At 37.1% G+C, this 24367-nt stretch overlaps 1 protein-coding gene across 9 annotated transcripts in view; it reads right to left on the bottom strand.

The window, feature by feature from the left end:
• Positions 1-24367, bottom strand: part of EYA1 (EYA transcriptional coactivator and phosphatase 1) — a 326842-nt gene that overhangs the window by 296828 nt on the left and 5647 nt on the right. For 8 of the 9 annotated variants that reach the window (XM_057532324.1, XM_057532326.1, XM_057532325.1 and 5 more), the window contains one exon: positions 18433-18540. In XM_057532324.1, coding sequence (XP_057388307.1) covers positions 18433-18465 — 33 coding nt within the window. In that variant the 5' untranslated portion in view covers positions 18466-18540. Of the gene's footprint in view, positions 1-18432; positions 18541-24367 lie in introns of those variants that run through there. The other variant, XM_057532335.1, reaches the window with a different exon arrangement.

Here is a 24367-nt window from a genome sequence, read left to right as displayed (position 1 = left end):
TCTCTGGTTCATATACCTCTCCAACCATACCTCAGACTTCATACTTGGCTCCTCATCCTCTCCCTGGCTCTAATATCCTCTTAAATCTTCTCTTGTTTGGTCCTTTTCTTCCTCAACACACTTTTCCTGTGTTACCTTACGTAATGGTTTCAGTATCATCCACTTGCTGATGGCCCCAAGTCTATACTTTTAGGCCAATCCACTCTAGAAACCCACATCCAAATTTTCAACTGTCTACACAAATCACCTGTAGATCTGCAAAACCTCTCAAACTGCCCAAAACTGAACTCATTATCCTCTGTCACCTACAGTTAAACCTACTAAGATGAACTCTTCTCCTGCATGGAAATCTCTTCAGTATTTACAGAAAAGAGCACTCAATCCTCACTAAGTCTTTTATTACCAAGTAACTGTAGTGTTAATTATCCAGAAGTCAAAGTTACAGTAATTTCAAACAGAAAGAAATGATAAACCTATGAATAATACTGAGAAAAATAAAGTTATCATAAAGTCAATTAGCATAACCTCAAAGAAAGAATCAGCTACCTTTTACCTAGGGTTCCTTATTATTATATGTAAACATAAGGTAATATTTATGTGATGATACACATTCACATTACAGTGATTTTAGGTAAAGAAATAGTATTACTTTTTAAAGATAAAATATGGCTAAGCCCCATTGAGAGATGTTGTTCAGAACACAGAGAAAAATACCAAATAGTCATCTCCAAAATGGAAATATTTCTATGCATTTATTAACCATGAGTATGAAGGATTTTCATATTTCAATTACTTAAATTCCCGATCAACATATACAATCGCTGATTCCTAATGGAAAATATGCTGGATAATGCATATAAAGCTAACTATTATTGAAACTAACCATTTCCAAATGTCTTTTAAATATTAATTCCTCATCAGTAAAAAAAAAAAATGAGCAACATGTATCTATACGTTATATTCAAACAGTGCTTTACTAATATATATAAAACCCACACAAAATAAATATATGTTTTTTAAAAGGATGAAATTAAAAATTAGACATTCTGTTTTCTTCCCATGACTCAAGGGATAGTAGACATTCTTCTATGTAGTCCACTGTTATAAGTAACTATTACCCCCTAATTTTCCTCCTACATTTTCATCTGCACATGTTTCTCCAATCTCTGCCATGTACTTACATAGAGTCTTAGTTCTTATTACCAAAGATAGCTTAATTCCCCTTCCACCTAAATTCATCAACATTGCTGGACCCAGTCAATCATTACTTACACTTCTCAATTACCTTCTTTTCCAAAGGCTATTTCTCACAACTTGTTAAAGAGCTGACTTTTTTTTTTTTACTCAGAATTTCAGTAGCCAAAAGAAAAACTTGAAGATGATATAAAGGTGAATGGCAAAACTATTTTCTCTCTGTAACACCCAAGAATAATGTGAATGTCACCTCCCATTAGAACACTCTGCTTTCAGAGAATTTTCTTACATTTATCATGTACTTTGGCTTTGCAAGGGCAGCCAATCAAATGGAAAACTGGTACAAAAAGATGCAACTTAGAGAAAAAAGGTTTGACAACTTCAGTAATGAAAATGCAGAGTTCCAATCACCCCAATTCAAAACTAGCAGACGTACTTCACCAGTTTAAGAATGACCAAGTGCCAGCAACAGGATTGGCATCCTTGTGGCCACATTAGTACCTAAATTACTCTGTAACTCTCCCAAGCTGTAAAATAAAGCCTAAATCCATAAAGTCAGTTGGCATCTACTAATATCCAGAACTCTTAAATTACAAGTATTATCTAATCCTTTTTTCCTAAATAATGCTATACATTAAGTACACAACTGCGTTATAGGGGACATGGAATGTACTGTGTAAAAAGAAGCATTTCCTATTTCTGCCTTAATGTGCAGTTATTTGGCTACCAATCCCTACTTTTAATTCATTTTTTTCACCAAAATGAGAAAAGGTATTTTTTCTTCTGCAACAATAAATATTTATGTATAGTATAAGGAAGGAATCTCTGCAAAATTACTTTGATCTACCCCTCTGACCTGGTCATCAAAAAACATTTGTTACACCTGGATACTCCTATGCTTCAGCTCATGTTACAGTTTGCTTTAAAGAATTAATGGCCTTAAAATCTATCAATGTTTTGAAAATTTGACAAATATGAAATATCTACTCAGTGTTTGTAGTAAACCCATTTAGTTGAGTAGACTTTTAAATTATAACCTCCTGTTTGTTTAATAAAATTAAGATTGTAATGTAGAAATATTTTAGATGGCAATAAATCAAAGCAGTTAACTTTCTTTTTTTAATACTAAGAAAATAATGCAGGTATAGGTGATGAAAATGCAGCTATTTGACTAAAATATATCCCCTGTAAGGTTTTTTTAAGGGTATAATAATTTTGATTTTTGCCAGCAATCTAAGCTTAGTAAATAAGCTTCTGCTATATATACCTTGGAACTTTATTCTCAGCCTGGTTGCCTTCCTGATTACTAAGTCTTTCTAAATTAGAGCAAGCAATTTCTCTTTGTTTTACCTAATATTTGAAAATGGCAAAAAAATCCCCTGGGTCACTGAAAATTATCCTTTCATTCCAGCCGCCTGTTTCAAGTCAGTCAAAACATTCCAGACTTCAAAAGGAGGCTCTGCCTTCTTAGGCCATTTTGGTGTCCCTCTATGGTTGGCCTAGGAGGGATCGGTTATTTGGATAAATTAATTTCTGGAGCCTGCTGGCCTTCTAGAAGACCTCAATGTCTGACTGCAAATTAGTTCTACTGAACATGAAGAAATCCCTGGACAGGCTAGAAGAAATAAATGGTGATAAAATCTAATACTACAATGTTTGTAATGTGATTTTATTCTGCTATGTAGCTTGTAAGCACAGTTAATGTTGAATTAAATATTTTAAATTTTTCAAAAAGGGCCGTGAAAGCAGAAAATCAGATCAGGATCCAAGTCACAGCAAAAAAAAAAAAAAAAAAAAAAGGCTAAAAGCCAACTTTAAAATAAAACTTCCAGCAGGAATCTTTTATGAGAACAAACAAAAATGTCCCAGTTTTCCACAAAATCCACTATATTTTTACATTGCAGATACAAAACCCCTTGTCGGCCACCCCTCCTCTGAGACAGGAAGTCATGCAGTTGAATGGTGCTTTAGCGGGCCGTGAATAAACTGTGAAGCAGCCCCTGAGTACCGACTTGTACAAGTGCCTTAGGAGAGCTTATCCTGAAGGAAGAGAAGTCCCTGAGCCAAAACTAACAAACAGGGCCCCTCAAGCGGAACAATGGCCCAGAAAACTCAGCAAAAAAGAAAATAAACCTCGTTGGCAGTTTGTTTTTGACTGTTAAGAGCTTAGCTACAACTCTATCAAGATTTTTAAGAAGGTAAGAAATTTCACACATAAGGCCTTCTCACAGCTGCTTGAGAGTTTATAGTGCAAATGTATCATCTTGTCTTGCCATGTCTAATCCACTTTAGGAGATACTTGTATCTTTTCTTTCCAAAGTAAACAGAACCACACCTCACAGAAAGAGATGAAGAAAAGCTTCCTTTCCTCACCTCCACACCCTCAGGCCAGAGTTCAGCTTGAGTGAGCTGAATCTAGTTCCTAGTCAATTTGTGCTAATTCTATCAAAGAGGTAATGAAGATTAGAAATAAAGACTGAAGTTGGGAACTTTTTTTTTTTTTTAAGATCCCAAAGTATATACACATAAGATAAATGAACCCCAAGTATGGTATTTTCAAGAATTTTTTAAGAAATTCACTAAAAAATGCACATCATTCTAAAATGTACATAAGGAATTACAGTTAGCTGTATGTGTAGTTGGTTACAAATATATCCTGGTTCCCAAAGTTCCATTAATCTCAACATGTAACTACATTTGCAAAAGTTTTTAAAAAATATTTATCACGAGACTGGACATATTAGATTAATTATTCCCCCAACCTTATACTTGGGTCCCCTCTTTAAGAAAAAAAAAATTTTTTTTAACTCAAATTAAGCCAGCATTACTTGGAGTGGAAGCAAAGAAAAAAATGTATGTATAGTATAATTAATAATAGATGGAAACAGTATCAACAATGAGGAAAAAAACTATAAAAATGGCTGAATATGATGCCTTCAGTCATATCCCAAATCTGTGCTCAATATCACACACATTTCAGTAAAATGGAATTAAGGCTAATAAGATGATCGTATTTGTGAATTTTATTCTAATTTAACTGAAAATACACATAGACTATTTTTTTTTTTTAGATTTGGAACTACATATGGAAAGCGATTCATGTATATATAAAGAAAAAAGAAAAGTTCAAAGACTGTTCAAAGCAAAATGAAGATTTGTCTGTAGATTCCCTGCAGAAATTTATAAAAGTAGAATGCATGAAAAAGCAGGCATTTATTAACTGGAGAAATCATTGTAGAATTCCTTTACTTCTGTAAAACTTTAGATGGGGGGAAATACGGTCCCAACACAGTTTTTTAAACCATCAAAATCTAAGCTTTGTGTTTTCTAAACATTTCACAATAAAGCCCTGTTATACTTTTCATTCAAGGCTGCACATATTTTCAAAGGTTTTTATTACATATTCAACAAGTTATTAGTTAGATTTTGCTTGTTAAGGTCAGATTTGTAACTATTGATCTGAACTTCTGTTAAAAAAAGAAAGGAAAAAGAAAAGGGAAAAGAAAAGAAAAGGAACAAGTTTATTACTCTGAGTTAAATTATAACCATCTAAAGCTTATATTACTTAATCATGGGTCAATACGTAATTTTGTTAGATATTATAAAAAAATAAAGGAATAATTCCTATATTTTGGAACTCACAGAGGGCTTGAAAAATGGCAAGAAAGAGCAGAAGTATTTCTAATCTGTATGTGCTTTGTGTGAACCTTTCTGGAAAAATATAGCACATTTTCTTCAAAATTATATGTTAACCCCAAAGGAACACAGAGAGCATTATGCATTTTGCCTACTTGAATATGGAAAAACAACCTTGATCCTTAGAGTCCTACTTCCTCTCTTGCATTAAGCACTAGGGAATAAATCATGGATTCACTAAATCTCAGTGGTGAAAGGGATTTTACAGGTAATCCAGTTCTACCTTGTTCCCATGCACGAGTCTTCAACAGATTATCACCAAGTAGTAATGAGCTAAGGCTATATGTGTAACATGCTTAGAAGAGCAGTGCTACATAGTAAGTGCTTAATAAACGTTATTTATTCTTTTTAGTAATAGTCAGGCACTGAATATCTCCAGGGACCTAAAGCTGATGCCTCCCAAGAAAATCAGCCCATTTCATCTTTTCCTGTAACTTGTAGTGTTTAAGGACTATCATTGGTTCAATGACTCAAAAATTACAATGTATGGAGAATTTAGCTACCAATGTAAACAACTTTTTTGGCAACAACTTAAAAGGACTCAGAACAAAATCTCAATTTAATATGTAATATTTTATAATATAAATGCGGAATACATTTACAATTTCAAAACTTTTCACTGAGCTATAGGATCATAAACTTTATTTTTTCCAAATGCCCTTCATATTAGACTATCTTTTCTCATTTTTAAAGGTAGGTGAGAACATTGTAAGATTTTCAAGCCTGGTCTTCCAAAGTAATACCAAAATCTATTCAACTCTTATTGGCAGTATAGGTAAAAGCCACTATTTTCAGTTAAAATTGCAGCACATCACCTTTGTCCCAGTAAGTTAAGACAGCCTTCAAAGGACTCTAATGCACCAGGTAATGAGAAGTTCACCGTAGACTCATGGCCGCGTATGAATTAGCCCAGTACTCTCCTTGCTGCCATTGCAGATGGTTCTGTGAATTACAGTCCCCATTCAATATCACAAATAGATCACACGTTCATTTGAAAATTTTTGGCAGCTCTATTGTTTTAAGATAGCAGCCTGACTCACAGTTTGAATTTAAAATATATAAATAAAGGGTGTGTCAATTTTGATTGAAATCAGTCACTGTATTTAAAAAACTACCCTAGGGCAAACAGAAAGATAACCATTTTTTAAAAGACAAAATGAAATGCTAATTGATTAAATTAAAATATAGATCTGATTTTTAGTCCATAGTAAATGATGAGTCTATTTTTTTCCAAAATAATTTGGCATCGTAGCAAACAACTAATTCCAGTGTCTGATGTGAACTTTAATAAAAGTCAACTCCATGGATGAAACTATTTTAAGTTGCTTGGGTTCCATTTTGCCACCAACAGTTTCCTATTTTGAGAATACAAGTGGTTAAATGCAGGCATAACTAACGAATTATGAACATTTTTCAGGGCATATAATTTCACACACCTGAAAACAAAATATTTTTGAAGTTTTTAAAGTTAACCCTCCCAGCCTACCAGATAAGGTCAGGTAAACGTATGTTTTTTAAATGTTTCAGAGAATCTTCAATGGACAAGTCACTAAAAATCACTAACGTAAACACCAAGGTTAAAAAAAGTAAAATGTGTATTTGATCATTGTTTCCTATGCCAAGAAAATCTATTTCTTTTATTTAAATAGAAATTAGAAATGCAATTTTAAATAACATATCACTTTAATCATAAACAATCTAGCATTTATCTTTTCTTTCCTTGTAAAACATGACTGATATTAATATTGGTTAATTGGTTAATATTGGTTACCCAAAGCATAAAATTTTATTTTTGGAAAACATTCGAGATGGCTATCCTTTGAAAGAAATACAACAGCCTCATTAAAGAAATAAATGAGCATACATTATATACCTTGCCAAATGATGTTTGATATAATAAAACATTTGAGAATTTCTAGACATCAAAATAAATTTCAATACATATTAGGATTCCTAAAAGGAATTTTAGTTTATACAGTATTTAAGTAAAAACAAGAACTAGGGCTTCCCTGGTGGCGCAGTGGTTAAGAATCCGCCTGCCAATGCAGGGGACACGGGTTCAAGCCCTGGTCCAGGAAGATCCCACATGCCACGGAGCAGCTGAGCCCGTGTGCACAACTACTGAGCCTGCGCTCTAGAGCCTGTGAGCCACAAACACTGAGCCTGCGTGCCACAACTACTTAAGCCCGTGCACCTAGAGCCTGTGCTCCGCAACAAGAGAAGCCACCACAATGAGAAGCCTGCGCACAGCAATGAAGAGTAGGCCCCGCTCGCTGCAACTAGAGAAAGCCACGCACAGCAACGAAGACCCAATGCAGCCAAAAATAAATAAATAAAATAAATTAAAAAAAAAAAAACAAAAATAAAAACCCAATGCATTTAAAAAAAAAAAAACAAGAACTAGTGAATGAACAGCCATCCATTTCAATATCTGCACAGCCCATTAGCAATTATCTCTTGCGTCCCCTTATATTATACACACCGTATTTCAAAATGAAAAAAATAATGAAATAAAATCAGTAATTTTAAAAAAACTTCTCATTTTTCCTTTCTCTTATAAAAAGAAGGGAGAATTGTTGAAAAGGACACAGGATTATTTTTTTTAAACACTACCTGGAAGAAGACGGATATATTTATTGTTTTCTGATAAACACATAACATGTGTACATATATTGCTTAATAAAGGCATGCCTGTTCTCCTTTTGGTCCTCACAACAATTCTGAGATACACAGGACTGAAATATCCCATTTTAGAGATGAAGACCCTGGCTAGAAATGATCAGAGAGATTTGTACACACTCCAGCTAGAACTTCAGCCCCAGCCTCCAGCTGCCTGCCAAGCCCATGCTCCCTCCTGTACTTCACAGGTATCCACTGACTTGAACTGATAAGAACATAAGCTCAGTTATTGCCTTATTGATGTGAGATGGGAGTATACGTTCATAGCGTTGCAAGGATCAAAATTTTTAAAAATAAGACACTGTTAGTCTGATTTATGTTAAGTTTGAATTTGGGAGAACTCGCAAAGAAATTTCAAGAATTCCTTGAAATATAAACATTAATTGAACTAGTTTAACCAAGTACAGCACTTTGGAAAGATTTCTTCAATGAATAAGATTTATTTGCAAAAAGCTCATGAAATTTTTGGTATGTGATTGTCAGGTTATTTTGCCCACCTACTTTCCCATATTCACATACAGTTAAAATGAACCTATACTGTTATTTTCTTTTATAATCCTATTTTCATAAAAGAACATGTGTAAGAATTAACTTCTTTCTCTGCTTAAATTATCAGAAATTTTCCATTAATGGAGGTCCAGCTAATGAGGTTTCACAGCAGTGATGTTTGCTTTCAGTGGACCTCTACTTTCATGAAACCTAATAGAGCAGGAAAAGCTCTGAGCCTGATTTTGGTATGTTTCCAAAGATGCTTGGTTCCCTGGAGCCACGTGTAGCAAAGTGGCCAAACTAGCATATGTGAATATTTCTCTCCTTTTACATGGCAATTATATTCATTCATTCATTCATTCATTCATTCATTCAACCAAAGATTTTTTGCATCTACAATGTGCAAAATAGAGAGGGCTGAATGTCAGAGGGAGGGTGATTATTCCTCTCTCATATTCTCTGCCCTCAGAAAACTCACAGTCTAGAAAGCAAGCAGATTTGTAAATAAGTGTGGACAATTTAAGATGGAATAAAATATATGCTAATTAGCGGTTCAAAGCATTTATTGTGTGAAGAAGAAAAACTTCTGTTTGGGGGAACAGATAAAGATAAATAAATCGACATCTGGATGTCCCCAGGTTGCAAATGAAATGCAATAGGAAAAATAAGAGTTTTATTAATTATATTTATATAATGTTTATATAAATACTGAGATAATTTTAATGCAAAAATAGGTTGATGAGATCACTGTATTAGTTATCTACAGCTGTGTAACAAAATTATCCCAAAACTTAGCATCTCAAAATAACATGTATTTATTATCTCACACAATTTCTGAGAGTCAGAAATCTGGGAGCAGTTTATCTAAATGTTACTGAGTATCAGGGCTCTCATGAGGATGTACCTTAGCTGTCTGCTGGGGTTGCTTCGTCTGAAGGCTGGACTGAGGCTGGAGGATTCACCTCCAAGAAGACTCCCTCACATGGAAAGAGGAAGAAGGCTTCAGAGCCTGGCACACGGGCCTCTCCACAAGGCTGCTTGAATGTCCTCACAACATGGTAGCTGGCTTCCCCCCAGAGTGAGTGATCCAAGAGAGAGCAAGGAGGAAGCCACAGTGGCTTTCATGACCTAGTACCCACAGTGGACCACCACTTCTGCTCTCATTTCTACTTATTAGAAGTGAGTGACTAAGTCCAGACCATGCCCAAGGGGAGGGATTCATCTCAAGGAGTTCATCATCAAGAGACTCCATGTCTTACAGGGAGGAGTACTGTAAACATATTTTTAGATCACTACAAACACATTCAGGAAGGTGATACAAAATGTAGGAGTGCTTCTTTATGTATTCCAAGCACCTTTTTAAATTAATCATAGAAACACTGTTGATATTACATATAAACAAAATTATACATGTACAGAAGAAATGTGGACATCAAAGAACCCTTATCACAACATCAGTACCAATATAAAAATATCCTGTGGGCTCTACAAATAAAAATGTTCATTGACTGAGGGATGAAGGAGATTGCAAAAGAAATGATCAAGAGACCTTAGAAATGTGAAGATGCGTCATATGAGGGTTCAAATGCAATCCTGGAACTGTGGTATTGGGTCACCAAACTGAGCACTTGTTGGGTTTGCAAAGTTGCTCCGTGTCCTGATGGGTCCTCCTGCCCATCCCTTGGCAACAAGCACATATTTATTTTGTGATGCATAAACTTTGATTATCCAGTACCATAGGAACATGAATGGATTCACACTTTGTTAGAACTAGAAGAGACCTTCTCCTCAATTCTTCATTTTATAAATGAAGAAAATGAGGCTCAGAGGGCAGAAATAAGTCAAATCCAGGATGATGGAGCAAGCCTGATAGAGATAAAATGAGAAACCTTGACGGAGGTGGGAGTGCAATGGTAGACTCACCTGCAGTGCTAATAAGAACAAGGGCGGGGATCCTCCATTTATCTGCAGGCATTAATATCGCCCTGGGGCTCTGTTCTGTATTGTCAATACTTTCACACCACAACACATGCCATAGAGATCTTCTAGCCCGTAAAGCCCAAAATATCTACTATCTGATCCTTTAGAGAAAAAGTTTATTGTATTTTCACTACAGTGAAATGGCTTTCTCAGAGAAAGACAAATATTATATGATATCACTTATATGTGGAATCTAAAAAATAGTACAAATGAACTCATTTACAAAACAGAAACAGACTCACAGACTTAGAAAACAAACTTATGGTCACCAAAGGGGAGGCAGGGAGGGATAAATTGGGAGTAGGGAATTAACAGATGCACACTACTATATATAAAGTAAACAACAAGGAGTTACTGTGTAACACAGGGAACTATATTCAATATCTTGTTATAAACTATAATGGAATAGACTTGAAAGAAAATAATAGATATATACATAAAATGTATAACTGAATCACTTTTGCTGTACACCTGAGACTAACACAATATTGTAAATCAACTAGACTTCAATTTCTTAAAAAAGAAATAGATTTCTTATTCTAGCTCACACTTTTGGTCACTTTTCAACATCACAACTCTAGACCAGAAAGTGGTTTTATTTTTCTTTTAAGTATTTAAGCTGCCCTTCCTACTTCCAAAAAAAAAAAAAGATCCCAAAGTCTGTGCCTTTTCCTCAGAAAGAGAGATGCAAATGCCATCATTGCCAACTGCTCTGCTCATACATCCGGTTCCAAGCACCATGGTCACTGAGCTCTCAGCCCCTTGCATGTTTAAGCGTGCAGGTCAGAGGAAGGTCAGAGGCAGTGAGTCTAAATGGTTAGAGCCCCTTTCTCCTTTTTTTCCAGCATCAGCCACAAGCAATTTTCATCCTTGTCACACTCTATTTGTTTGATGCATAGGGACCAAGTGAGCTATCCCAGGACACAAGATGCCGGTCACCTCAGATAAACAAACGTTTACAGAGTGCACATAAAGGGCTTGACATTGTGTTTGGGCTAGAAATATAAACGAGTCACCGTCCTGGCTCTGGAGCAATTTTCCTGTCTACGTTTTATTCTTCTCCTAAAATACCCAACTGGTAATACAGCCTGGTACCCAATTTGAACTTTAACAGCCAGTCTCTTCTAACCTCTCAGATCGCATTCCAACCTGGGCTCTTTTAATGGGCCCAAACCAACCTTGCCCATGCAAAGGGAAATATTGCCTTATTCTTTCCAGCATGGTCTGACATCCCAAGACATCATCTCACCTTAACCCTGTGAATGTGGGTCCATTACAATTCAGTTAAGAAATAGTATCTCGTCCCCCTAGTCAAATCCATTTTAATTAAATAACAATGAGCATTTTTAAAGCACTTACTATTTGTGTGCCTGGCATGGTGGAGATAATATTAGTAACATCAACAAATGCTAAGACAGCATTTCCTGTATGTCAGGCACCATTCTAAGTACTCTCACACATATAAGCTCATTCAATCTTCTCAGACACCCTGTGACCTAAGTCATTACCATCATCCCCGTCTACAGACAAGGAAAACGGCCCCAGGGAGGCACACAGACGTGCCGGACATCACATGGCCGGTGAGCTGCATAGCTCAAATCTGAACCCAGGGAGTCAGGCTCCAAAAACTGTGCTCTCATTCACTAGCTGTCTTTCATATGCTATTTCTAATCCTATAAGAAGGTACTCTTAACCCTTCTTTACAAATGAGAAGGAACTGAGGCTGAGAGAGGTTTAAAAACTTGCCCAAGTGCAGGGCAAAGACTGAAGCAGATATGTCTGACACAGAGTGTCCTGCCCTTTCCAAAAAGATGCCCCACAGGGCTTGATACTAGAGGCGGTATATATTGGTTGATAGTTTACAAAGTGCTTTGGCATATGATATCTTATTTCTTCATCACAGAGACCCAGCAATATAGATCTTATTATCTGTAATTATAAAAACAAAATTGAGGCTTAGAAGTTAACATAACTCGCCCAAGGTGCCTTAGTCAGTAAGTTGTGGCTCAAAACTCGGTATTCTGATTCCAAGTCAAGGTTTTCTTCACTATGCCCAACTGCCTTCCATTTTCAAGGTAGCATCTATTTGCCGTGCACCCATCATAGCCAGTTTAGCCCCAGTTCTAGGCTTTACTGCCTGGGGCTGAAAATGCAAAGCATTGCTTCTGTCAGATCAAGTGGGAGAAGAGAAACTAACTTATTAGGGATCCAGCTTATAACTGACAGTTGTAACAAAGAACTTAGGTCATCAGGAAAGAATTTTATATACATATATATATTCACCAGTAGATATTTCCATCAAAATGATTAGCATGTAGGTGATGGTACATCAAAGGCTAAATCTGTAAGATGATGAGATAGGACTAAAACTGTGGTTTCAAACCAGTGCCTCCCTGAGTACAAACTGGGGGTTTCTTGAAGGTTCATGGTGGGCACCTATTGGGTGGTCTGCTCAGTTCCTTCTCTGGGCATCAGCCGCAGAATCATGACTCATGCAGCACCAAGCAGAGTCTTTCTGCATGGTGGATGGTTCAGTAACGTGTAAACCATGGTCAGCAGGCAGCCAACGCTACACAAGGGAAGTACAAAAGCCAGTCTACAAAGAAAAAGAGGACTGAAAAACATATTCAGAGAAAAATAGAAAGAAAATTGCTTGAATTTCCTTTCTTAAGACTTTCCTTCTGTTTAAGTCTTTCTTAAGACTTTTCTTTTGTTTGCTTAAGCCAGCTCATGGCGAATTCCACTACTTGCAACCAAATAAACTAGAGTTATTCAAAGTGCTAAGGTGGAGGGAAGTGGGATGGGTAGGCAAACAGATAAGGTCTGAAGCCTCACATTCTTCTTGGGCTTTGTTATGGGTTGAATTGTATCCCCCCGAAAAAGACAGGTTGAAGTCCTAATCCTTGGTATCTGTGAATGTGACCTTATTTGGAAAAAGGGTCTCTGCAGATGCTATCAAGTTAAGATGAGGTCATTAGGTTGGTCCTTAAACCAATATAACTAATGTCCTTACAAGAAGAGGAGGAGAGCCAGAGGTAAGGGGGAGAATGCCAAGTGACAATATGGCAGAGATCAAAGCGCAGTAGCTGCAAGCCAAGGAATGCCAAGGATTGTTATAGAGGTCTGGAAGTTAAGAAGCAGCAAGGAAGAATTCCTCAACAGCTTTCAGAGAAAGCCCTGCCAACACCTTGATTTTGGACTTCTAGCCTCTGGAACTGTGAGACAATAAATTTCTGTTGTTTTAAGCCACCCAGTTTATTGTACTTTGTTACAGCAGCCTGATGGAACTAATACAGGCTTCCAATAAGACACTCATGATTTTAAAAAGGAAACTGAAAACTACTGAATTCTATATTTTTTAATTTATCTAAAAATTTCACTTACATAAAATATCTCACTCATGATAAAGCTGAATAAATGTAATCTTGACCTAATTTATAATTTCCCAGTTAATTTGACTTATACAGATGTAATGTACATATATATATATACTACTTTTAGAAATCTCTGCTTAATAGTGTTCTTCTCTCTGTTAATAAAATATATATTTAACTTTACCATTTTGGTTAAAAGTCACTTTGCCTTTTTAGAATGTCCAAACATAGAAATAAGGTACATACATATTTTAGTTCATGGTTTTCTTGCAAAACCCAGCATCTCAGCAAAAACTGCTGTTAGCATTTCAAATTTACCGTAATCTAAAGAAGATGCAGTTATGAGAATACAATGGAGCCCAAAGATATAATTATTCCAAAAAGCTCTAAAATATCACCATCTGAAATTTTTGTAATAAAAGTAAATTAACAATCTACCATTTATAATAAAAAGCTCCTTTAGAGTCTCAGGAGACCTGACTCCCTCGACAGCTAACAACATAAACAAACATATGTAGTGTTGGTGTTTATAATACCTGGCACTGGTATAATGGTTGCATTCAAAATTTTTTATTGTGGACTTGAAGGCGGCCAGATAACTTTTTATCCATGACCACACTTTTTTAGCAATATTTACAGTAAAAGTGCATGAGAGGTGTACTGTACTTTTCAGTTATCAAAGAACTTTTAAATACATGACCCCACTTGACCTACAAAATTATAATTTTAAATAAGAGAAGGTAAATATTATCATCTCTGTTTTCTAGTTGAAGAGACTGATGCTTGGAAATCTACCCCGGATCATACAATTAGTAAAAATTAAAACCCAGTCTTCGGATTCCATATCTAAAACGTAGCTTTCATGATACCAGGATTCCATCTAAATCAGACACAAGGTTTAGGTAACTGCAGAGCTCACAGCTTCTAAGGAAAAGATAGTGATTTATTTTTTAATTCACTGTTTTAAAAAGAGTTAGTAAGTGCTTTTCTTATCTTGACATAATTTCCCTGTCGAAATCCTCATAAACTAAAGAAACTGAAAGATGCAGCTATAGCCTGGCCCTTTGATGTCTGTGTTTCAGAGGTGTCTACCTCGGAGAGGCCAACCATGGACCTACGGAGAGAGAATGGGGCTGTGCTTATCCAAATGGGACTCCTCAAGAGTGGATACTGGAGTGGCTAGAATTATCACCAAAATGATGTAAAGCCCCACAAATGTCCTCCTCTCCTTTTTGTCCTCATGAGGCAAGTGAAGAGTCAACAAAACCTACAAAATCTCAAGCTACTTCCTTCTAGATGCGGAAAACGCACAAGCAGAAAATTCCAGAATAAGAAAGGTGGAATTTCTGATTTAAATGTTTTGCCCAGGACTGTATCTCTTTAGGATCAAAATGAGAAGCTACTTCACCTCTGCCCCTGGTCTCTGGTCACATGAAAGATGTATTTCCAAAGTGCCACTATGGTCAGGAGGCTACATCCTAGGAATATTGGGGGTACAGTATACTCTTGTGTTTACTCTGAATATATTGACTTTTTTAAGCAAAACTTTGAATGATGAATGTGGCAAGCAAGGGACAGTGCAAGTCAGGTTGGGAAGTACAAGAATTTCTGGTACCAAGTCTCCTTTTAATCCTTTAGTTTCCTTCAACAACAACAAAAAAAACCAGACAACCCAACTGAAAAATGGACAGAAGACCTAAATAGACATTTCTTCAAAGACGACATACAGATGGCCAATAGGCACATGAAAAGATGATCAACATTGCTAATTATTAGAAAAATGTAAATCAAAACTACAATGCAGTACCACCTCACACTGGTCAGAATGGCCATCATTAAAAAAATCTACAAACAATAAATGCTGGAGAGGGCATGGAGAAGAGAACCCTCCTACACTGCTGGTGGGAATATAAGTTGGTGCAGCCACTATGGAAAACAGTATAGAGGTTCCTCAGAAAACTAAAAATAGAGCTACCATATGATCCAGTGATCCCACTCCTGGGCAGATATCTGGACAAGACAAAAACTCTAATTCGAAAAGATACATGCACCCCAAAGTTCATAGCAGCACTATTTACAGTAGCCAAGACATGGAAACAACCTAAATGTCTGTCAACAGATGAATGGATAAAGGAGATGTGGTACACATATACAATGAAATACTATTCAGCCATAAAAAAGAACGAAATAATGCCACTTGCAGCAACGTGGATGGACCTAGAGATTATCATACTAAGTGAAGTAAGTCAGAAAGAGAAAGACAAATACCATATGATATCACTTATACGTGGAATCTAAACTATGACACAAATGAACCTATCTACGAAACAGAAACAGATTTACAGACATAGAGAACAGACTTGTGGTTGCCAAGGGGGAGTGGAGGTGGGGGAGGGATGGATTGGGAGTTTGGGGCTAACTACTACAAATATAGAATGGCTAAACAACAAGGTCCTACTGTATAGCACAGGGAACTATATTCAATATCCTGGGATAAACCAGAATGGAAAAGAATATAAAAAAGAGTGCATATATGCATATAACTGAGTCACTTTGCTGTACAGCAGAAATTAACAGAACATTGTAAATCAACTATACTTCAATAAAAAAATAAATTTTAAAAAATCCTTCAGTTTCTTGAGTTACCTTACTGCTTTCAGCTAAGTTCTAGGCCCTCTTCCCATCTTAAGCCTGTTTCCGCACCTTCCTAAGAAAAGGGGAAACCTGAGAGCCAAAGAAAGTGAGCCTGGAGGAGCCCACCTGGGGCCCAACACACAGGGACCTCTGAAAAGACTGCTTGCCCTTCGTGGTTGAGTAGGCAGGGGCCAAAATGCCCGGAAACGGCTTCTCCAATGCCACACACTGTTTGCCCTTGAGAAACATCACTCCCTAGTTTTCTACTTCTGAGGCAGCCAAGTACCTTTCAAGAATAAAACTGCTTCACTCTTCACGTTATCAAAACACCTCCAAATGATATGGAATGAGATGGCCCAATAAACACCATTTTGTTAGGACAGGTACAAAAATTTGAATCATTATATTCTTTACCTGTTTTTTTTTACTTGTCTCAAATCTTAATTTCTTAAGTTTTAAATGAGAACTGGCAGAATATAAAAACCTCAAAAGAAATATTATCTGCAGCATTTATTGGCAGAGATTGTTAAATCTGTTAGTGATTCGCCAACACTGCAACGTGCATGAATGTAAGGAGCAAAGTTACATACAAGGGGCAGAAAATAGTAAGTTATTCGTGCATTTAGTTTTCACTTATTTTATATGCACTCCAAAACTATTCTTCATATAATAAGAACATCGAATATCACAGGCCCATAACATAGGTTTAAATGGCCGAACAAACAACTTAAACGTGTTAAGGGTGCTTTTCCTGTTTAGGGTGAAAGCTACACCATACAGAATGATCTCGAAATGCTTTATGTGAATTACCTCACAAGATGATTTAGGAGAGCCATAAAATACACTCTGTAATTGCATACAGTATGACTGCAGAAGCACCTTGATAGCACTTGGCCCTTTGTTATTAAAATACTAATCCACTAGCAGTTACTGCTTATTACATAACCACCAGAAGGTCTTGTAAAACACACATTTACAGGAACCACAATGTCATTACTAAAGATCACACTTCGGGGGGCTTCCCTGGTGGCGCAGTGGTTGAGAGTCTGCCTGCTGGTGCAGGGGACACGGGTTCGAGCCCTGGTCTGGGAAGATCCCACATGCCACGGAGCGGCTGGGCCCGTGAGCCACAATTGCTGAGCCTGCGCGTCTGGAGCCTGTGCCCCGCGACGGGAGGGGCCGCGATGGTGAGAGGCCCGCGCACCGCGATGAAGAGCGGTCCCCGCACCGCGATGAAGAGTGGCCCCCGCTTGCCGCAACTGGAGAAAGCCCTCGCACGAACCGAAGACCCAACACAGCCAAAAATAAATAAATAAATTAAAAAAAAAAAAAAAAAAAAAAAAAAAAAAGATCACACTTCGGGTTTGTAATAACTCTATGGTGAACAAAGCTGAGCTACATAGGGAGGGTGGGAGGGAGGGAGACGCAAGAGGGAAGACATATGGGAACATATGTATATGTATAACTGATTCACTTTGTTATAAAGCAGAAACTAACACACCATGGTAAAGTAATTATACTCCAATACAGATGTTAAAAAAAAAAAAAAAAAAAAAAAGCTGAGCTACAAAACCACAGGTCTAAAAGCATCATAACTGATGAGAGACCTTTAAAGACAAAGTCACATAGTGCCACCCCAAATATTGCTATGGAAATTTTCCAAGGAAACAACTCTAGCTTACTGAAATAGGCTTTTATAAAATTAAAATCCATTGACTTTTTTAAGTTCGAAACAAAGGCTATTTATAAGATGAACTCTTATTGGGAATATTTGTTTATGAGCCAAAGGAAACTTTTTTTCTTCCCGATACGAACTTGAGGAAGGTTTCTGAACCCTTTCTCTTGTGCTCACAAGATAAACAAACAAAATAAAACCTCAGGTTCTCCTTAATTTAAAGCCCACTCGAGAGTTTATCAAACTGTGAAACTCCCACACCAACCACACATTTTATTTTATTTTGCTTTTTTATCACACATTTTAAAGATACACGTGCACACACACACGTATACATCAAAACAAATACATACAAAACAATCCAAACTTAGACATTAATTTCAAGTTTCACGAGACAAATATATGTTTTCCCTGAGGCAAAGGAAAATGTAAGTCTAAAAATTATGTTAAGCATATTGGTATAATTAAGTAATACTAAAGGTTGGTTTTTTCCTCTAGACCTCTACTTTTGATAACTGATACCTTTAAAAAAGATATAAATTAGGTTAGGCTGATGAAATAATGTACTACTTAATTCATAACTTTAAAGATCATTAAAAATTGGTACAGAGCTTTTGAGGAATTTCCAGACACTCAAGTTACAACAAAAATAGTAATTAAGATTTTAAGAGTAATAACTCTTGCCTTAGGACTGACATTCTGTTTACTTACAGACTGTCCATTTATCCCCTGGGGGTCTTCCATTGAAGATTTCTTCTTCCGAATTATATATGGGCTATTAGCTACACACTTCTTCAAAGGGTTCCAACACCCCAGCACCTGCGATGAACAGAGCATCAAGCCGCCGTATTAATTGTGTGGCATGAAATTAAGAGCTGATCTTTACGTCTGTAGCTTTCTATTTACTAGCATGTATACACAAGTCAAGAATGCTTACCTTCACTGATTGAATCTTTAAAATAAATATTATGGGCTCACTGTTTATCACAATTTACATGAGCCAAATATGGCCAAATTATAGCTCAGTGTGTCTGCTGTCAGCAGCTGCAGCCCAAGGAAAATAAAGAATGAAGAGGGCAGATAGAGAGCTTTCTACACGCATTATTTTTGAGCCAACAGTCCAAGAGCCCCCTTTTTTTTTTTCTTTTTGAATTCGGTTTCTCCATGCTATCTATCAACGTCAGCTGTACCACAATGCCAAGAGGAAATACTAACAAAGAAATATGATTGTAGTCTGAGCAAGGATAAAAGAGAAAAATCTAGAGTTGAGTGTTTTACCCTCAGGGCAAGGATATTATTATACCATTTCTTAGCAAGTTTACTTTAGGTCACAGTTTCACAGTTGATCAATTCTGAACCTTCAGAGACTCAACACCTTCGAGAAGAGTGGGGTTTGGGCGTGCTTCAAGACATGGACGATAAATGTAGTATTTTGAAATATAGTCTATGTTTAGCTATCTGCAAATAATAATAACAATATAGCCATCTAGCTGCCCATTCTCATTTCCTAACTCTCAGAATTAATTTTCATACTCATGCTCAAATGAGGAACCAAAAGAAACTCCCAGTTTTTCTTGCTTGGTCTTAGCAACTAAGAAATTAATCTACACACCTCGCATCAACTTCAACACAGATAGTTAAATAGACATGTAAATTAAACCAAAAAAAAATAGACACGATCTTAATATCACCCAAGGTAAAATTACAGAACAGAGAACATGTAGTAGTGTAAACTTTAGTATCACTTCTCGTAAAGGTACTTAAACTTCTGCATGTCAGCATGGTAGGAAAAGCACCGCAGTGGAAGTCAAAAGGTCTGAATTCAGGTTCTGACTCCGCCACTAACTAGTTGAATGACCTCGGGCAAATAATTTTGGCTCCCTGAGCCTAAGTTTTATTATCTGTGAAATGGGAGATTTCAACTGGATGATATCATATATTTTAGATTTATAATTTTATGAAAGTATGCATTTACACACTAATTGTCAGGTAAAATATTCCAAGCATGGCTCATTTGGGATGTAATTTTGAAATGCCAGAGTAGTTCTCATTTATGATTTTTTGCTCACAATTATCAATGCTGGAAGACATATGCCTTACCCGCCATTAACATGAAAGTGATGCTTCTTGAACATAAAACTCATAACTAACTAACTCCTAACATTTGGAGAATCCCTAGTAAAGCAGAGTGTTTCTGTAGTTTTAACAAAAAACAATGTCATAATTTCAGGTTACAAGTAAATAAAAGTCATATGGATGTATTTAAGTTCTGCTAACCCAAGGAAACACAATATACCACTCTATTTTGAATTGCACAAAATTTCAGAACCAAATCTTAAAATCCACCGGCATTGCTTTTAGAGGATTTCTTGCATAATTAGGGAAGAGATATTACAGAAACTAGATTTTTTTCATTGCTTCTGTTACTCTCCGGAGGCACGTTAACTTCTCCAGGCAATAAAGTAGCATTTTAAAATAATGATCATAATTCTGCCTTACATTGGGAAAACACTTTACAGTTTACAAAGTGCCTTCACATAAATCGCCCACAGTGCACCTATATGTGCTGAGACAAAGTCCGGTCTCATTCCTCACAGAAGGGGGCAGGCCCAAGACAAAGCCCCCTCTGATTTCCCCTAAATTCCCATCCTCTCCATACCTGTCCTGAGAACATGTTTCAATCAAAGTCTGTATATTTGATATTCCAGGATTATTTCCCATGTGTTTCTTTTCCATATTTCCATATTGAACTTACTGAACAGTTTAAGGTATTAAGAATGGTCAAGTTACATGAGCATGAAAGGTATTTCATTCGTAATTTTATTTCTTCTGAAGATGAAACTATTCTGTACTAAATACTATGTTTGTTATTGTTTCCTGGCCTAAAAAGAAAAGACTGAGATTATTGAGAAGCCAAAACAGTCAGCATTCATCCAGTTCAGGTAGATGTCTCCACTAAGAAAGACTACCACTCAAAAATCACAAAATCACAGAGACCCATCGACTTTATTTACAAATCCTCCCGCTTGCTAAATCAGTATAGTTGTTTCCAGATTTCTACATGTCAATCCAAACCATGAAATATATGCCATGACTGGGTCTACTGATATTTAGGAGCCTGGCTCTGGTAAACCCTTAATTCCCTTGTTGGACTTGATCTTTCATGGTTTATAAATAAGCCTGCCCCCATTATAGCTCTTATCTAATTATTTCTCTACCTGTCCCCCCACTAGATTGTAGCTCCATGAGGGCTAGGACCATGCCTTACTCTCTTGTTCTGGTCACATATGGCATTCATTAAATATTCTGAATGAGTGAATGAATGAATATTATTGATACATGACAATTTTTGAATACATGTAAACTCTGAGCTAGAATTAGATGGGCAGTTAAACGGTGGTGCTATCATTCAGTCAACTTAAAAATGATTCATTGAATTTTAGGTCATCAATATTTGTTCAAATACCCTAAGAAACAGGCTCAAGCAAAAACAGGTTAATTGGTTCATATCTATCTATCTACCTGCCTACCTACATATTACGCACATAGGGAGTAGCTATTCATAAAACTATATAGACCTATAGAGTACTTAGAGGTGAACTTCAAAGGGACTTTGTTTAAACCAAGGAGTGGTTCCTACAAAAAAAGGGGTAGAAGAATGTCCAAGGAGGCTGATCTAGGTATAGGACGGTGTTGGTGTGGGGAGGTGCACATTGATGGAAGGATCAGTGACACGAAATTTGTTTCAGGAGATTTGTGGGGCAGTACAGGCAGGAGGTGTCTTGATATCAAAAATATCCCCACGTGTCTGGATGCCATAAGCCTGGTGGTGGTTACCCGTCCATACACCCATCCCCAGCACTCACCATGCCAAAACAGGGAATTGGGTTAATTACCCACTTGTGCATTTACCTCCAAAGACCAAACCCTTTATTCACTCACTCCTGAGTCAACTCTTCGGTACTCTCCAGAAGTAGGGGGTGGGTTGGAGTTGTACACAATGGAAGTCCACCTTTCTATTAGCCACTCAAGGGAAAGTTCTCTAATAAAGAGAAAAGGGACTGAGACACATCCTGGGGCTCTGCTGCCCAAATTCAACACTCCAGAGTCAGTTATCCACTCTGAGCATAGAGAAAAAGCCTGGAAGCCTCTTCTTGGAATGGGTTTCACTAACCACTTAAGGAGGAAGAAAAGATCAACTGAGCAAAACAGTGAGAAAAAGCTGTACAGCTGGGCACATATTTCATATTTGCTAGTTGCATGAGGCCACCTAAAGAAGATGCTCTTCCAGGACAGACAGTGGTAAGCAACCCCTTCCAAGGCCACCAGAGCCCACAGGTGACAGGGAAGGGGCACCTAGAGCTCTTGACTTGCATTCACAGCCCCAGGCCATAGGCCCACCTTGGCATCTGGTACCAGCAGAAGCGGGCAGGTGGCAAGAGGGACAGTGGGAGGCATCCCGGACAAGGAGGAAACAGGAAGTACCGGCCCTGTTTGAAATGATCTTTCCAACACCTGAGGGAACTATGCCTTCTTCGGTCCCAATCCCATGGACTGCTGATGAAACACCATGGAAAAGTGAACTTTACTACATAGACTCTTCTGACACAAGATTAACAGAAGCCTTAGGAACTTCATTTTGCACTCTTGGGGGAGTGGGCTGGGAAGGGGCTGAAATTAGTGTAGACATACTAGCGAATACACAATGGTAAATAAACGTTAGATTTATACACTGATAAAACAGACTCTACAGAAAACACCAAATCAACATGACAATCTGACAAATCTTGCAATCACACAAAATCCCCTTTGGGGGCTCAGAGGCATTATGAAATTGCACCCCTGGTGATGGCATTACAATGATACCTATAGAGTTCAGTGATGCATATTTGGAAATGATATTTTATGCCCCACTGCAACTAACAAGCTTATTGTTAAAATACAAAATAGTTCTAAATACAAAAACTTTAACATATATGAGACAAAACATCTATTCTGTGCATTCCTGCTATAGTTTAAACTCTCCCCAAGATGACAATTTTTCTCCCCAATTCTACAAACAGCACTTGCTACTTAAAAAAAGTACTCAAGAGCTTTGAACCTCAAGCTTTCTGGATTCTGGAAATCCATTTTCACCACCCCACACAGACACTTCCTATTCTTTTCCACCCATTGGCTAAAATCAGGCAGTTGATAAAATAAGCAACTGCACCTCATCTCACCTGTAAACATTTCTTACTTTTACTTTAGTTCTAGCTCATCGCAAACATCCCATCTATTGTCAGATCAAAAGATTGGGAGAAGAGAAGTTGGGATAAGTGTGCAAGTGACAGAGGCATGAAGTAGGCAGAAAAAGGCTCTAGGCAGGTACATGGAACAGACTTCCTAGATTGAAGAAAAACAAGGTGGGGCTGGAGGTGAGGATTGATATGATTGGGAAGAAAATAATCTTTTTAAAAACTTTATACATCACGTATATTTTAATTTTTCCTGCTGGGTTTGGAAAAACGGTTTATAGTTTAGATGACACATAAATCATCTCTAATGAACCAGAGACCCATCAGACACTGTTAATAACTTGCGGCTCCTTGGATGAAAGAGTATTTTCATTACAACACACCATCACTTTCATCTTTGCCTTCTCACCAAGTGTTGAGTTTTCTAACATTCCTGAGAGGCAGAAGGAAACTAGTGGTTGAACATTGCTTTGTAGAAAAGAAAAGGGCTATTCTGAAGTATGTCCCCAGAAGACTACAACTGCAGATTGAATAAACATATCAAATCAAGGGGTCTTTAAGAAAATTTACAAACAGAAGCCTGCAGTGAAATGAACCATTGGATAAATGACCTCCAGAGACTTCTTCAACTCACTATTCCATGGCTTCAGAAGCCATAAGCAGCTGTGTCTGAAGGTGACCTCTTCTTTGCTTTCCTCACCTTCCTAAGAAATACGGTTATATCGAGGAACACAGAGATTGAGCATGCCCAGGTGAGTCAGATTCAGAAACTAGAGTCTCTTTCCAATTGTTGTAAGGACCACATCCCAACCACGGAAGCTGTTAATGAAAAACAAGTTCAGCTCTTTACGCTGGTGAAAGTCTTCTACAGCTGGAGATGTAGTTTCTATAGAAATAAATGTCGACACCAATTTGCTTTTATAGCTTTTCCACTGATTTACTGGTACCACCGTTTTAAAGTTTTAAGTATGAAGCCCATCTATTCTTTATAGAACTTCTGAATAAATATGATCAGATTTCTGTTTCCACCATATGCAATTTCCTTCTGTCTTCAGAGGAAGAATGTAAGGCAACCCAATGAGCTGACATTAATTAGGAAAATGATGACATGTGTTTATTCAGTAACTAAAGTTGAATTCAAACGATGTTTTCAAGAGCATTAGACCTACACATTATTTCAATGTAGTACTTTCTACATTAACAATATAAAGAAAACTCTAAAGAAACACACCTGTAATTCCATCAACCCAACTTGTCTGTATGTGTACATAGTTTTACATAGATATAATCAGAGCAAATCTTCATGCTTGTGTTTTTCTGGTTTCTCTTAACATCATTTCATAAGTATCTTACAGTCTGTATCCCTATCATTTTTAATGCCCGTGTAATATTCCATCAGGGAGATATTC

Source organism: Balaenoptera acutorostrata, chromosome 17, assembly GCF_949987535.1.
Source record: "Balaenoptera acutorostrata chromosome 17, mBalAcu1.1, whole genome shotgun sequence".
Lineage (NCBI taxonomy): Eukaryota > Metazoa > Chordata > Mammalia > Artiodactyla > Balaenopteridae > Balaenoptera > Balaenoptera acutorostrata.
The sequence above is the reverse complement of the archived record's forward strand: the minus strand, read 5'-3'. Positions and strand labels throughout refer to the sequence as shown.